General features: G+C 41.0%; 1 protein-coding gene across 1 annotated transcript in view; it reads left to right on the forward strand.

Moving 5' to 3' along the window:
• Positions 1-17,329, forward strand: part of LOC111672295 (uncharacterized) — a 34,645-nt gene that overhangs the window by 9,110 nt on the left and 8,206 nt on the right. Inside the window, exons 14-33 of the mRNA XM_087180246.1 lie at positions 48-142; positions 233-359; positions 751-1,006; positions 2,188-2,228; positions 2,525-2,634; positions 2,736-2,887; positions 3,369-3,507; positions 4,069-4,173; positions 4,711-4,887; positions 5,318-5,557; positions 5,786-5,942; positions 6,106-6,234; positions 6,579-6,726; positions 7,450-7,493; positions 7,938-8,922; positions 9,628-13,964; positions 14,212-14,489; positions 15,456-15,621; positions 16,010-16,257; positions 16,422-16,605. Of these exons, the coding sequence (XP_087036372.1) occupies positions 48-142; positions 233-359; positions 751-1,006; positions 2,188-2,228; positions 2,525-2,634; positions 2,736-2,887; positions 3,369-3,507; positions 4,069-4,173; positions 4,711-4,887; positions 5,318-5,557; positions 5,786-5,942; positions 6,106-6,234; positions 6,579-6,726; positions 7,450-7,493; positions 7,938-8,922; positions 9,628-13,964; positions 14,212-14,489; positions 15,456-15,621; positions 16,010-16,257; positions 16,422-16,605 (8,118 nt within the window). The remainder of the gene's footprint in view (positions 1-47; positions 143-232; positions 360-750; positions 1,007-2,187; positions 2,229-2,524; positions 2,635-2,735; positions 2,888-3,368; positions 3,508-4,068; positions 4,174-4,710; positions 4,888-5,317; positions 5,558-5,785; positions 5,943-6,105; positions 6,235-6,578; positions 6,727-7,449; positions 7,494-7,937; positions 8,923-9,627; positions 13,965-14,211; positions 14,490-15,455; positions 15,622-16,009; positions 16,258-16,421; positions 16,606-17,329) is intronic.

Below are 17,329 nucleotides of genomic sequence, written 5' to 3' on the forward strand. Positions count from 1 at the left end.
AGGTATTTTTTTTCACCACTTTATGTCCATGTGTTTCTGTGTCTCAGAGAGTTATGCACAGTACTGGTGCTCCAAACTAATGGATCCCAAGGGTGTGTTTGCTCCTTGCCACTCTGTCATTAGCCCCACAATGTACAACGACGTAAGTCTTCATACACAAAGCTGTAGTCCCAAATAATCTTAGCTAATGTACCATCGTTAATGTGTCTATGCCCACTGTGTCTCCTCATAGAACTGCATGTATGACAGCTGTAACTGTGAGAAAAGCGAGGACTGCATGTGTGCTGCAGTCTCTTCTTACGTCTACGCCTGTTCAGGGGCAGGAGTCCACCTCAGTGGCTGGAGGGAAACCATCTGTGGTGAGCAAAACACCAAGGACACTTTTGTTTAACTGTAATAATAGAGAGTTTGTAACGAACAGTCAATCACATGCAAGATCAATAAATCAACAGCAGCATGTTTAATGAGATTTTATGAAATGATTGGTTTATTGCAACAGTAAACTAATAATTCAGTGAAGTGAACATCACAAAAACTAAGGAAAGCACATACAAAAATGTTTGTATAGTATTGAATCATATCTAGATTGGAACATGTGGTGACAGGGGTCATCTAAGACCTGCAGGTCTGGGTGCAGTTTCACTTTACACCCTCTGACCCTTTGCTGTTGCCTTTCTGCAACAACAAACAAATTACTCCTCTGGTAGATACACTCTCCTGCTACCACTCAACTCTTCCCTCTCCCACTAGGCAAATTCAGTGCATCGTGTCTAGCAGAGACAGTGTATGAGTACAACATGACCACCTGCAGACGCACCTGCCGATCCCTGAGCCAGGCTGACTACTCCTGCCAGACCAACTTCCCCACAGTGGACGGCTGTGGCTGTGCTGAGGGAACCTACATGAATGAGGAGGGGCAGTGTGTGTCCAGTTCAAGCTGTCCCTGTTACGATAAGGACACCATTATTCCTGCTGGACAGGCTGTCAGTAAAGACGGCACCACATGGTAAATACACGCCAAGAGTTGGGCATTAAGGTTTCGGGTCTACTTAATAGTGAGCAGTAAACTGAAGTTATAGACGGATACATAAAAATTCACCGACTCAACTAAAACAGGGGAAAAGTAAATAAAAGCTGCGTCCCAATTCAGGGGCCACATCCTTGCTGCAAGGACCGAAGTGAAATGAGACAGGATTTGTGTCCCCTCCAACAAATTGCTGCTCCTGTCGCCTAGCAACCTTGACAACATGTAACTTTTTTTTTTTTTTACAAAATCTTGAGGTTTTAAAGCCCTTGCACCTTTAACTGTTGAACTGAGCTGAAATCCAATACTTACATTGAAAAAAGTGTGATCCTCTGGCTCTCTGTCTGTGTTGTTTGCTGCCATTTTATTTTCATTACCGGCGTGCAGTGAATCTTGGGATATGTTGGGCCACAAAGGATCCACCCTTTGGAGACTTTGCTGCCCAGGAAAACAAGGATGCATTTGAAGGAGCTTTCAAAATGGGCCAGCCTAGCTGCACCGCTGTGACACAATCAGCCTTTTAATGCAGCCTCAAAAGGATGCAGCCCCTTAATTGGGACACAGCTACAGCTAATGATCATCCTAGTTTAGAATCTTAGCACGCTAACATTTGCTAATTTGCACTCAACACAAAGTGTAGCTGATTTGGAAAGCAAAGTATTGGCTAGCTTAGCTTGAATTTTCATTTATCTGCTGTTACTACAAAGCTAGCAATGGGAGTAACTAACCTTGAATATGTGTGAATGCTCCCAAGTTGGAGTGACAGGACTTTTTTTCCACTCAACCAATTCTGCCAACACGATGTGAATGCACCAAAGCAGTCAGAATTTTATTACTAAAGAACAACTGCAAAAAAGGGTCGAGATAGAGGGAGACTTTCCTCCTGTAAAGAACAACAGTGCAAGCATCTCATTACGTCCCAAAGTTACAATTTATTGATAGGTCTCTATTGGCCGTGGTAATTACAACAGGTGCAAAGTAGGTAGTCAGGTGACAACAAACAACCTATATGGTCCTTCAGGTTGGACGACTTGCTGGGTAGGGACATTGTAGCCAGTCTACATCTTGACAGTATGTTGTTAAGAGGAATAAGGAAATCCATTAAAGGACAAAGAATGATGATGATAACTGTTTTTCATCTCCCTTCATACTTGTTCTCACAGTGTCTGCAGACAAGGAGCTCTCAGCTGTTCAGGAGGAACACGGCTACTATGTAGGTTTCCACCTATAGACAGTCACATCCCTGTAATTCATATAACTAATGTTTGAATGTTATTGTGGTTAACTGCTGAATTCAATTTGTAAATTATATAACGATTAATTAATTTACAATTAAAATTCTCCTCCAGATCATGAAGTTTCAAAGCTAAAAGAAAATAGTTGATGCTGAGTTAAAGGAATTGTGGAAGGAATTATGCACAAAATATGGAATGTTGACATGACCCTAATACCCTTTATAATACCAATAAAGCTCATGTGAATTTATAATTTATTACCCAGCCTCATCATCATGCGCTGCCCCCATGGCGTACTTCGACTGCTCCACTGCTCAACCTGGGGCCACTGGGACTGAGTGTCAGAAGAGCTGCAGCACTCTGGACATGGCTTGCGTAAGTACAGCTTAGCACACATACACACTCATACAAGTCAAACATTAAGACATACATGCACAGGCCCTGTTTGGCTCACCCTCCACTCTGGTTGGATACAGATCAGAACAGGCTGTACGTCAGGCTGCATGTGCCCTGATGGCCTGGTGTCAGATGGAGCAGGAAGCTGCATCAACGAGACCAACTGTCCATGTCTGCACAATGGACAGGTCTACCAGCCTGGACAGACACTGACTGTGGAATGCAACACCTGGTTTGTACAGTGTTTTACATTCATACCAGTATAGTATGAACCTTCATGGAAATGAATGCACTAAGTATTCCTTTATTCCTGAGACATTACAAAGATTCCAGATGTTTATTGTTTTTAACTTAAAAAGAAAAAAAAAGAAAAGTCACCGGTCAAGACTTAATATATATAATATGTACAACTAAACAAACTTAACAACCAACATCACTTAAATGAAAAAAATAAATTATGCCAAAAGTCTAATACACAATTACTTGTAATGTAATATGTAAATGGATCTAATCTGTCTGAATTTTAGGCACATTATGTTTTTGTAATTGCTGTATTCTAATTTAAAATTTAACAGTAATTATTACAAATACTTTTATAATACCCACCCAAAAACATGCCCTACACGGCTGTAAAAAAAAAATAAATAAAATTTGATCATTTTCTTGGCAGGTTTACATGATTGAAAGTTTGTGTCTGGTTTGTGTCTCCGCAGCTACTGCAGTGGAAGGAAGTTCATATGCTCCAAAAATGTGTGTGATGCTGTTTGTGGGATCTATGGCGAGGGCCACTACGTCACATTTGATGACAAGAGGTTTGACTTCAGTGGACAGTGTGAATACACACTCCTGCAGGTAAAGTTGCAGATGAACAGTGGTTAAAGTTGAAATCTTGAAATGTTAGTCCTGCTCACCATGGCAATGTCAAATGTGATTTAATACAACAGCAAATGGTCCTTGAGCAACTACTTTCTCAGACATACTACTAAGAAGTGCAGCCAGACAAACTAACATTGTTTAAATAAAAAAGGCAGTCAGTTATCTGCTTTCTAATGATGAACAACCAGTGTCTGACTTCATGCTGCACATGGTGTGAACAGCAGGACACAGTAAAGTCAGTTACTTTGCTGAGAAGTTATTAATCCTGTCATCTGCAGCTCTTTCGCCAACATCTTACTGTGGCTGCTCCCTTTTGTTCCATTACTCACTACAATATTTAAAACTGATCTGCCACTACCAGTAAAACCTGCTATATAGAGAGATATCTACTTAAGAATACAATGAATAGCTATTGCAGAAAAATGTCAACCAGTAATTGTATCAATAATGTGGTTTGATTTCATGAAAAAGGATTGTAGGATTATGACTTTAACAGTGATGTCCAGTAATTGCATTGTGTGTCTGTGCTTTCCTCAGGACTACTGTGGTCAGGGCAATGGAAGCTTCAGAATTATCACTGAGAATGTTCCATGCGGAACCACGGGAACCACCTGCGCCAAGAGCATCAAGATCTTCCTGGAGGTAAACAACTCTACATTCACACACCTGTTCTACCTCAAACACTTACAACTAATACTGTTGATAACACACAGGTTGTGAATCAAATGATAATCACTAAGGCTTCGACCAATTATTACTTTATGATTGATAAACCTTACAATGCCTTACTGAGCCAGCAGTGTCAGCAAGTGAAACCTTATCTGCTACCATATTCTGAGGCATAAGATTTATTCTAAGACCGATAATAATGATAGGATTTAATTCCATGGTTATGCTATGATGCTAATGACCATAATATAGCAAATATATCCTGGACATGTGCAGCCAACATGTACATCCAGTGACATGCCAATGAAATGCAGCCTTCATAATGCCATGTAGTCAATTTGTATCTGTTCCTTTGTGAGGAACAAGAGTGAGTTCCTATTCACACAGTAGCATTTAAGCTTTCAGGTGAAAACTAGAGAAAAAAAATAGAAACGATTTATTGAGCAATTGATTACTTGTTCCATGTGGTGCAATAATAACTGCATGTTCATTTAATGTTGATACCCACAGGATAATGAATTCCAACTTAAAGATGAGACCTTCCAGGTGGTAAAGGGCAGCAGCCAAGTGCTCCCTGCTCAGGTACACAAGATGGGTATTTACCTGGTGATAACGATCCAGGCAGGACTTGTTCTAATGTGGGACCAGAAGACCAGTCTTTTCATTAAACTCAGCCCCCAGTTCCAGGTAAACATTCAAATCTGCATATCTTGACTGCACAAAGTATAGTTATTGGTTTAAATTTTGGACTTGAGAAAACATGATAGCTTCCTGTTGCTGCTTGCTAGCACATACCATACCAAACCCATTTTATCAGTTGGGACTATGATGGCCGTTGTTATGATGTTTCCCTGGCTTCAAGAGGAAACTTATCAATTCAGTTTTAAATTAGCTTAATTAACATTTCTCATGGAAATTTGAATTTTGAATTTAACAAAGGGCACAGTTGCCATGGGGATGGGGAATATTACACACAACAGTGGTAGCACTTTATTAAGTAAACCCTAAAATGAAAAAGCCAATCCTGAGGGATATTCAGTGACAAAAAACAGATGCCTTAACTCTATCAGTCTAATCATACAGCAGTAAATTCTCTCACCGGGTTCTTCCCTCCCAGAGCGAAGTCTGCGGTCTATGTGGAAACTATGACGGCAGCAGTAAGAACGACTTCACCACACGCTCCCAGGAGACAGTGGCAGATGTGCTAGAATTTGGTAACAGTTGGAGGGTTTCATCCAGCTGCCCCAACGCACAACTAATCAGTGATCCCTGTGCCTCCAACCGCTACCGTGCAGCCTGGTCCCAGAAACAGTGTAGCATCATCACCAGTGTCACCTTCCAGAGCTGTCACTCACAGGTAACTACGGTGATAACAAACACAGTCACATTTGCACATATATGCATACACACATACAAACTGCCATGGTATCTGGGAAATTATATCAATTTTGGCGACCCCTGACCTTCTAGCACCACCAATATTTCTACTGCTTCCAATGACACTGCTGCTGCTACCACTACTAGCATAGGACAACATTTTTTCTTACCCTCAACCTTTATTAACACACATTATTGTATATTCAAGGTTGACCCTGGTCCCTACTTTGATTCTTGCGTGAGGGACTCTTGTGCTTGTGACACCGGTGGGGACTGTGAGTGTCTCTGCACTGCTGTAGCTGCCTATGCCAAAGCTTGTAATGAAGCTGGGGCCTGCGTTAAATGGAGAACTCCAAAGCTGTGTCGTAAGTTTGGCGACCATCACACCACCAACATCTGAGCTGCAGGATTTGAGGATTTAGGGGCACTCTTGGATGCTAAAACAAAACCAGGAAACATATACTTTCATATTAAGTAACATCTTGACTTTTGTAACAACAGCTAACAAGTATTAACTTTGTCTTGCAGCTGTTTTCTGTGACTACTATAACTCGCCTGATGGTTGTGAGTGGCACTATAAGCCATGTGGAGCTGCCTGCATGAAGACATGTAGAAATCCATCAGGAAACTGTTCCAACCTCATCACTTCCCTGGAAGGTACATGACACAGATCATTTGGCATAAATATTGACCCAGCAGTTCTTGTTTAGGTTTTTTTTTTTTTTTTCTAAGCATGGGATTTATTTTTCTGAAATGCTGCAAGGACTCTTTGATGGGGCACATGGCTCAGGAGGTAGAGCCGGTTGCCCACTGATGATAGGGTTGGTGGTTTGATACCCAGCTCCTCCTGTCCATATGTCTTTAGGCTCAGGTGTCCTTAGTCAAGACACTGGGCCAAAAATAGCTCCAGAGGGAGTGTGTGTTAATGGGTGAGGGAGGGACAAATAGTAAAGTGCATTTTATCATTTTGCCATACTCAAAATGTTATAATGGTATTGCAGGCTGCTATCCACAGTGTCCCCCCACTAAGCCTTACTTTGATGAAGACACCATGAAGTGTGTTGCCTGGAACCAGTGTGGCTGCTATGATTCCAAAGGAACCCATTACAGCATTGGAGATAAGGTTCCATCAAAGAACTGTTACACTTGGTATGTCTCATACACTTCATCTTCATCATAGAACTTTGCACACTGTATGAAATGATGCATACATTTAGACACTGGCCTTTGTGATGTAAAATAACTGAAAAGAAAATATTGTTGTTTTTTTGAGCAATAGTGACCTCACTTTGATCAGACAGTGTTTAACTACAGCAGCAGAAGCTAACATGTCACAGGCCCTAGCCCAGCAGCAAGAAAGACTGGAGATTATCCCTATAGCTGTACTGATAATTTATTATTTTATTATTTTTTTATTATAGTTAATGAAGATTTTTAAGCTGGCCTGTTGTAATGGTTTGCAAATACAATATTACATGACTGGACTTAAACACACCTTTGAAGTCAGTGGTTGTGTCCAAAGTGCGGGGGGGTGGGGGTTAGGTTTATCTGTATTTTACATTTTACATTTCTGTCCCCACTACCATTTCTGTTGTAGCAGCTGTTGTTTCTTACTGGCCAACAACATTTTAAACTGATTGACTGAGTGTTGCGATACCTGGCTTTCAGTACACTTGGTGTACTTGTGTAAATAATTTTATGTATAAGTCACTATATAAGTACACTATCAGACTCAATGTTTTCTGATCAGCTTCAAATTCTATATTTGGGCTAAAATATGGTAATATGATTTATTTTAATGTGAACATTTGAATATCGTGCACAAAATGCCAAAATATAATGAAATAACCACAATTTCCTTCTATTTCAAAGCTCATGTACAGTTTCTGGAATATCGTGTAGCTACAATGTGAACTGTAAGTACACTTATTTTATTCACAAATGTGTGTATACCCACTGTTCCATTAGAAAGGTGGATCCTAGAGTCCACCAAGAGTCCATCGTGTATATGCACACATACAAGCACAAACGCGCACACACACATTAGTGTATGTATATTTACATATATGTGTAAATATACTGCACATACATACATTTTTCCCTTCTTACCGTGCTCCCTATTTTTATGCTGTATAAATAAGGTGTACAGTTATATATATATACTATATATATCTATTTCTATTTTTATTAAAGAAGCATTTGATGGAGCTAATTTATTCCTGCATTCTGGGAAAGATGTACTGGTGTGGGCGGAGTTGTGTTTGGTTTAATTTTATATAAATTAATATATGTATATATGTTTGTGTGTGTGAGTGTGTGTATATGTATAAAACTGAACATATGATAATCTTATTCTTCAGCGTGTACATGCTTCATTAACGGAAAAACCTACAGTTATGGGGAAACAATCTACAACACGACAGATGGGCTTGGACACTGCATTACAGCTGAGTGTGGGGAAAATGGAACTGTAACAAGAAACATACACCCGTGCTTGACTACCACCACCCCTGGGCCTACAACAACCCCCTTTACATTCAGCACAGTTCCTGCTAGTACCAAAACCCCTAAAGCACCTTTAAGCACAACTAAGGGAATAACAACCAAACAAGTCCACACAACAACATCTGAGGAAACAACAATCAGTCTTGAAACAACAAAACCACCCACAATCACCACTAGCCCAGTGACCACCTCTACAACAACTACTGTTGAAACTACAACCTCACTGCCTGGTGTCACAACAAGTTCAGAAACAACAGTGGTGACCTCAAAACCATCTGTTAGCACCACAACTACTGAGGGACCTTCAACAACCAGTGAAGGAACTACAACAAAACCAGTAGAAACAACTACATCAGGATCAACAACAATAAAGTCTGAAACAACAAAACCACATACAGGAGTCACCACAAGCCCAGTGACTACCTCTACCACAAGTCGTGTAGAAACTACAACTGTGGTGCCTGGTGTCACAACAACAAGCTCAGAAACAACAGTTGTAACATCAAAACCATCTGTTAGTACAGCCACCACTAAAGCACCTTTAAGCACAACTAAGGGAACAACAACCAAACAAGTCCAGACAACAACATCTGAGGAAACAACAATCAGTCTTGAAACAACAAAACCACCCACAATCACCACTGGCCCAGTGACCACCTCTACAACAACTACTGTTGAAACTACAACCTCAGTGCCTGGTGTCACAACAAGTTCAGAATCCACAGTGGTGACCTCAAAACCATCTGTTAGCACCACAACTACTGAGGGACCTTCAACAACCAGTAAAGGAACTACAACAAAACCAGTAGAAACAACTACATCAGGATCAACAACAATAAAGTCTGAAACAACCAAACCACAGACAGGAGTCACCACAAGTCCAGTGACTACCTCTACCACAACTCGTGTAGAAACTACGACTGTGGTGCCTGGTGTCACAACAACAAGCTCAGAAACAACAGTTGTAACATCAAAACCATCTGTTAGTACAGCCACCACTGAAGCACCTTTAAGCACAACTAAGGGAACAACAAGCAAACAAGTCCAGACAACAACATCTGAGGAAACAACAATCACATCTGAAACAACAAAACCACATACAATCACCACTGGCCCAGTGACCACCTCTACAACAACTACTGCTGAAACTACAACCTCAGTGCCTGGTGTCACAACAAGTTCAGAAACCACAGTGGTGACCTCAAAACCATCTGTTAGCACCACAACTACTGAGGGACCTTCAACAACCAGTAAAGGAACTACAACAAAACCAGTAGAAACAACTACATCAGGATCAACAACAATAAAGTCTGAAACAACCAAACCACAGACAGGAGTCACCACAAGTCCAGTGACTACCTCTACCACAACTCGTGTAGAAACTACGACTGTGGTGCCTGGTGTCACAACAACAAGCTCAGAAACAACAGTTGTAACATCAAAACCATCTGTTAGTACAACCACCACTAAAGCACCTTTAAGCACAACTAAGGGAACAACAAGCAAACAAGTCCAGACAACAACATCTGAGGAAACAACAATCAGTCTTGAAACAACAAAACCACCCACAATCACCACTGGCCCAGTGACCACCTCTACAACAACTATTGTTGAAACTACAACCTCAGTGCCTGGTGTCACAACAAGTTCAGAAACCACAGTGGTGACCTCAAAACCATCTGTTAGCACCACAACTACTGAGGGAACTTCAACAACCAGTAAAGGAACTACAACAAAACCAGTAGAAACAACTACATCAGGATCAACAACAATAACGTCTGAAACAACCAAATCACATACAGGAGTCACCACAAGCCCAGTGACTACCTCTACCACAACTCGTGTAGAAACTACGACTGTAGTGCCTGGTGTCACAACAACAAGCTCAGAAACAACAGTTGTAACATCAAAACCATCTGTTAGTACAGCCACCACTAAAGCACCTTTAAGCACAACTAAGGGAATAACAACCAAACAAGTCCACACAACAACATCTGAGGAAACAACAATCAGTCTTGAAACAACAAAACCACCCACAATCAGTCTTGAAACAACAAAACCACCCACAATCACCACTGGCCCAGTGACCACCTCTACAACAACTATTGCTGAAACTACAACCTCAGTGCCTGGTGTCACAACAAGTTCAGAAACCACAGTGGTGACCTCAAAACCATCTGTTAGCACCACAACTACTGAGGGACCTTCAACAACCAGTAAAGGAACTACAACAAAACCAGTAGAAACAACTACATCAGGATCAACAACAATAACGTCTGAAACAACAAAACCACATACAGGAGTCACCACAAGCCCAGTGACTACCTCTACCACAACTCGTGTAGAAACTACGACTGTGGTGCCTGGTGTCACAACAACAAGCTCAGAAACAACAGTTGTAACCTCAAAACCATCTGTTAGTACAGCCACCACTAAAGCACCTTTAAGCACAGTTAAGGGAATAACAACCAAACAAGTCCACACAACAACATCTGAGGAAACAACAATCAGTCTTGAAACAACAAAACCACCCACAATCACCACTGGCCCAGTGACCACCTCTACAACAACTATTGCTAAAACTACAACCTCAGTGCCTGGTGTCACAACAAGTTCAGAAACCACATTGGTGACCTCAAAACCATCTGTTAGCACCACAACTACTGAGGGACCATCAACAACTAGTAAAGGAACTACAACAAAACCAGTAGAAACAACTACATCAGGATCAACAACAATAACATCTGAAACAACAAAACCACATACAGGAGTCACCACAAGCCCAGTGACTTCCTCTACCACAACTCGTGTAGAAACTACGACTGTGGTGCCTGGTGTCACAACAACAAGCTCAGAAACAACAGTTGTAACATCAAAACCATCTGTTAGTACAGCCACCACTAAAGCACCTTTAAGCACAACTAAGGAAACAACAAGCAAACAAGTCCAGACAACAACATCTGAGGAAACAACAATCAGTCTTGAAACAACAAAACCACCCACAATCACCACTGGCCCAGTGACCATCTCTACAACAACTACTGCTGAAACTACAACCTCAGTGCCTGGTGTCACAACAAGTTCAGAAACCACATTGGTGACCTCAAAACCATCTGTTAGCACCACAACTACTGAGGGACCTTCAACAACTAGTAAAGGAACTACAACAAAACCAGTAGAAACAACTACATCAGGATCAACAACAATAAAGTCTGAAACAACCAAACCACAGACAGGAGTCACCACAAGTCCAGTGACTACCTCTACCACAGCTCGTGTAGAAACTACGACTGTGGTGCCTGGTGTCACAACAACAAGCTCAGAAACAACAGTTGTAACATCAAAACCATCTGTTAGTACAGCCACCACTAAAGCACCTTTAAGCACAACTAAGGGAATAACAACCAAACAAGTCCACACAACAACATCTGAGGAAACAACAATCAGTCTTGAAACAACAAAACCACCCACAATCACCACTGGCCCAGTGACCACCTCTACAACAACTATTGCTGAAACTACAACCTCAGTGCCTGGTGTCACAACAAGTTCAGAAACCACATTGGTGACCTCAAAACCATCTGTTAGCACCACAACTACTGAGGGACCTTCAACAACTAGTAAAGGAACTACAACAAAACCAGTAGAAACAACTACATCAGGATCAACAACAATAAAGTCTGAAACAACCAAACCACAGACAGGAGTCACCACAAGTCCAGTGACTACCTCTACCACAGCTCGTGTAGAAACTACGACTGTGGTGCCTGGTGTCACAACAACAAGCTCAGAAACAACAGTTGTAACATCAAAACCATCTGTTAGTACAGCCACCACTAAAGCACCTTTAAGCACAACTAAGGGAATAACAACCAAACAAGTCCACACAACAACATCTGAGGAAACAACAATCAGTCTTGAAACAACAAAACCACCCACAATCACCACTGGCCCAGTGACCACCTCTACAACAACTATTGCTGAAACTACAACCTCAGTGCCTGGTGTCACAACAAGTTCAGAAACCACATTGGTGACCTCAAAACCATCTGTTAGCACCACAACTACTGAGGGACCTTCAACAACTAGTAAAGGAACTACAACAAAACCAGTAGAAACAACTACATCAGGATCAACAACAATAAAGTCTGAAACAACCAAACCACAGACAGGAGTCACCACAAGTCCAGTGACTACCTCTACCACAGCTCGTGTAGAAACTACGACTGTGGTGCCTGGTGTCACAACAACAAGCTCAGAAACAACAGTTGTAACATCAAAACCATCTGTTAGTACAGCCACCACTAAAGCACCTTTAAGCACAACTAAGGGAATAACAACCAAACAAGTCCACACAACAACATCTGAGGAAACAACAATCAGTCTTGAAACAACAAAACCACCCACAATCACCACTGGCCCAGTGACCACCTCTACAACAACTATTGCTGAAACTACAACCTCAGTGCCTGGTGTCACAACAAGTTCAGAAACCACATTGGTGACCTCAAAACCATCTGTTAGCACCACAACTACTGAGGGACCTTCAACAACTAGTAAAGGAACTACAACAAAACCAGTAGAAACAACTACATCAGGATCAACAACAATAAAGTCTGAAACAACCAAACCACAGACAGGAGTCACCACAAGTCCAGTGACTACCTCTACCACAGCTCGTGTAGAAACTACGACTGTGGTGCCTGGTGTCACAACAACAAGCTCAGAAACAACAGTTGTAACATCAAAACCATCTGTTAGTACAGCCACCACTAAAGCACCTTTAAGCACAACTAAGGGAATAACAACCAAACAAGTCCACACAACAACATCTGAGGAAACAACAATCAGTCTTGAAACAACAAAACCACCCACAATCACCACTGGCCCAGTGACCACCTCTACAACAACTACTGCTGAAACTACAACCTCAGTGCCTGGTGTCACAACAAGTTCAGAAACCACAGTGGTGACCTCAAAACCATCTGTTAGCACCACAACTACTGAGGGACCTTCAACAACCAGTAAAGGAACTACAACAAAACCAGTAGAAACAACTACATCAGGATCAACAACAATAAAGTCTGAAACAACAAAACCACATACAGGAGTCACCACAAGTCCAGTGACTACCTCTACCACAAGTCGTGTAGAAACTACGACTGTGGTGCCTGGTGTCACAACAACAAGCTCAGAAACAACAGTTGTAACATCAAAACCATCTGTTAGTACAGCCACCACTAAAGCACCTTTAAGCACAACTAAGGGAACAACAACCAAACAAGTCCACACAACAACATCTGAGGAAACAACAATCAGTCTTGAAACAACAAAACCACCCACAATCACCACTGGCCCAGTGACCACCTCTACAACAACTGCTGTTGAAACTACAACCTCAGTGCCTGGTGTCACAACAAGTTCAGAAACAACAGTGGTGACCTCAAAACCATCTGTTAGCACCACAACTACTGAGGGACCTTCAACAACCAGTAAAGGAAAAACAACCAAACAAGTCCACACAACAACATCTGAGGAAACAACGAAACTAAGAGAAACTACGACTGTGGTGCCTGGTGTCACAACAACCTCAGAAACAACAATTGTAATCACAGCATCACCACAATCATCAACTGTATATTCAACACGTAATGTTAAAGTACCAACTACTGTTACTTCAAGTGTAAATACAGGAACAACAGTCAAAGCTTCAACTTCAATTGGCCCAATAACACAGACACTTCCACCAAGCACAGCTATTTACACAACTGGTTCAACCACTGCTCCATCAACAAGCACCACAGTTCTTTCAACTCTTTCACAGTTCACCACATCTCCAACATTATGTGCCTGTATTATGAATGGAACTTCACATCGTCCTGGTAGGTGATCCTCCATTTTTCATTTTCACATGCATGCTTTTTTTATTAGTAGGACTTGGACTTGACTTTTTTTCAAATTGAAAGTGTGTATATTAGTTTTTTAATAATCATGATTTTTCTTGATGCTATTCATGATGCCATGAAGTAAAGTAATACATTATATGTTCTCTTATTAAATACACTTGCTTATGAATCCGTATTCCTTTCATTTTGTGCACTTAACTTTAATATCTGCTGTTCTTTACAGGCGACATGGTTTACAATGTCACTGATGGCTTAGGGTGGTGTTACATTGCATATTGCAATGCATCTTGTAATATTGTGGTAGAGCCCAGACTATGTACCACAACACCAATACCCAGCACAACCGCCCATTCTACTACTACAGTGCTCAGCACCTCTACAAAGGCCACAATTTCAAGCTCAGCTCCTCCCTCCACAACTGTTCCTACTTCTTCTCACATTCCATCAACAACCCCATCAACAACAACCCTGGACTGCAATGATGTGGATCCACCAAGAAAGGTAGGACATACTGTCCATGAGATATGTTTTTATTCGTGATTGTATTTTCAAAAGACTTGAAGTATTGTATTTCACCTGTACCCTCTTTGTGTGCAGGGACACACCTGTGAACTGGCATTTTCCTGCATCATGCTGAGGTTATTTCCTCAACTGTGCTGGTTTAGTTTCTTGGTGCCTCACCATGTGTCCCATAATTGGACATTAAACAGTCTAGAGAGAGGCAGGACAGATGTGTGGCTGTGAAGCCCAACATCTGTGATAGTGATTGTTTAGGATAATTTTTATAGTGATGTTCTCCGAAAAAAAGTGCCATATTTAAAAAAAAAAAAAGTTTTTTTAAACATCCTTGTGTGTTTATTTGTGAATCATTACCAGGAACACATTTATGCCACAATATGAGAATTGAACAGGCAACTCTTTCATTTCTAGATTGTCAGTAATTGTTTTTGCAAGTAAACCAGTCAAATCCAACAGTTTTATACTTTATAAATAACCCTAGCAATATAAAAACAGTATGCAAAATACTACACATTTTAAATCATACTTTCACTTTATATTACACTACTATGGTGGGCTTTAGCTGCATTTGTCACTCTTCAAGTTTCTTATGAAGAAAGCTCTCCATAGGTTTCTCAAACTGTCAGTAAATACTGTTAAAAAGGGGTTAAAATGGGTGATAGTACTTAATGTGATTGGCCATGATTGCCACAGCCTCTAATACACCCACCTATGATGTATGACGATTGTATTTTTTCTGGTACCACCCTGTATCCAAGGGTGCCACAGGTGCACCATGCGAATTTGGGAATTAAATTACCAAACATGCATCTGGCACACTGCCGACATACTGGGCATGGCTGAGCAACACAGAGTTCACTAAAGTATAGCCCTGCATCTTGAAAAAGCTTACTGTTTAACACACCCACACTTTCCTATATGACTTACTGTCTCTTAATCCCCATCCAGAATGGAGAAACCTGGAAGGTTCACAACTGTACCACAGCTGTGTGCACTAATGGCAAGGTCACGGAGACACAGGCTCCCTGTCCCACAGTGGAACAACCGATCTGTGCCAATGGACGCAAAGCTGTCAAGATTGATGACGAATGCTGCTTCCACTACGAATGTGAATGTAAGTTGAAAATATAACTTTTCAATAAAGGTTACTACTTTTGACTACTACTTTTTATTATATTCAGCAGGGAATCCTGTGTGCTAAGACTATTGACAGTAAAACATCCCTTCTGCAAATGAGTGACAGTTGTACTGCACAGTGAACTGGATTTACCAAGAAAATGGCTTTAAGAAAAGATGTGCTGCAGTTTTTATTGAATTTGGAGCCACAATCTTGGGCCATCACCCGACTGTCCACTAAATTACACTAAATTTGCTCGAGTAGCAGTAACTACTAAAGCAACTAACTACTAAAGTGATTCTGTACTAGATACTAACCGCTAATAAACACAGTGATCTTGATGTTTTCTTCCTGTTCAAGTTCTTACTTTAAATTTGTCCTGCAGGTGTGTGCACCGGTTGGAGCAGAGCCCACTTCGTGACATTTGATGGAAAATCATACAGTTTCGACGAGAACTGCACTTACTACCTGGTCAAAGAGATAATTACTAAATATAACTTGACTATTATCTTAAAAAAACAAGACTGTGATCCTTCGGACAGCACATTCTGCCCCCAGTCTCTCTTTGTTACATACCAATCCTACAAGGTCGTTTTGACTCAGTTGAAGACTTCAGGAACAACAACTAATGCGGTAAGCAACGATTGAAATTATTTGTTATTTTAGAGTCAGTATTTCACGTGATTAATTATTTTTAGAGCTGTGACCTAACAGTTAATCTGTCAAAATGGTGTCAGACATGCTGCTGTGCTTGGTTCACAGTCTTATCTAATGTGTTTTTTCTCCTTGTCTTACAGGTGTACGTGAATCAGAAACGTATCTATCCCGCCTACAGCAATTCCGTCCTGCGCCTCACTAGCACAGATATGGTGATCACACTGGAGATACCAGCGATCAGCACAAAAGTGATCGTCAAGGGCAACTCATTCAGCATTGACATCCCCTATTCCCTCTTTGAGGGGAACACTGAGGGACAGTGTGGTGAGTTACCCAGACACTTAACCCCCGAACCTCACCCGACCCTATTCATAGGCCAAAAAATGGTGTGAAATAAAAACATGTCGGTGGCACTTATGGCCAGAGAGAGTTGCATCTATTGACACTGCACTGTTACTGCCAGGACGCAGAGTAAGACTTCTGAAACTGAAGAAAAAGCAGAGAAATTAAAATAGTTAACACAACAATTCACAGAGATGGTACAACCCAACCGACCAGAAGAACGTAATTCATAATAATAATAGTAATAACAGGATGAGCACTTAACTCTAAACAACAAAGCTAAAGTTTAAATCCAAGTCAGAATTTCCAGAAGGCCTGAAATTTCACACAGGTGTTTCTGAAAAGATGTAGAAGGGATGGGTGGGGACAAAGAAATACCATGTATGAATTGGTGTAGTTTAGGTTGGGCTTTAGTCCAATTCTAAACAAATTTTCAGAAACTAGAAGATGCTACCTTTCAAATGATGTCTCATACATGGATTTTGGCTTTACAATTCTTCTGTTCTAAGCTTTTTCATTGGACTATGCAAATGTATGCAAAATGGTGGGTTTAAGAGTTTTCTTAATTGCACAAAATTACTTCTTTCAGCCTGATGAGCGATTTGGTCATTTGCATAATCAACACTCCAAGAATTGCCACATCAGGCAGCTTGTAAAAGTTAAAAAGATGAATTTCATAGCATGGCACTTCAGATCCTGTTGTTGG

The sequence above is a fragment of the Seriola lalandi genome, unplaced genomic scaffold (genome assembly GCF_002814215.2).
Source record: "Seriola lalandi dorsalis isolate HSWRI2012SDOR001 ecotype SW California unplaced genomic scaffold, Sedor1 jcf7180002054898, whole genome shotgun sequence".
Taxonomy (NCBI): Eukaryota; Metazoa; Chordata; class Actinopteri; order Carangiformes; family Carangidae; genus Seriola; species Seriola lalandi.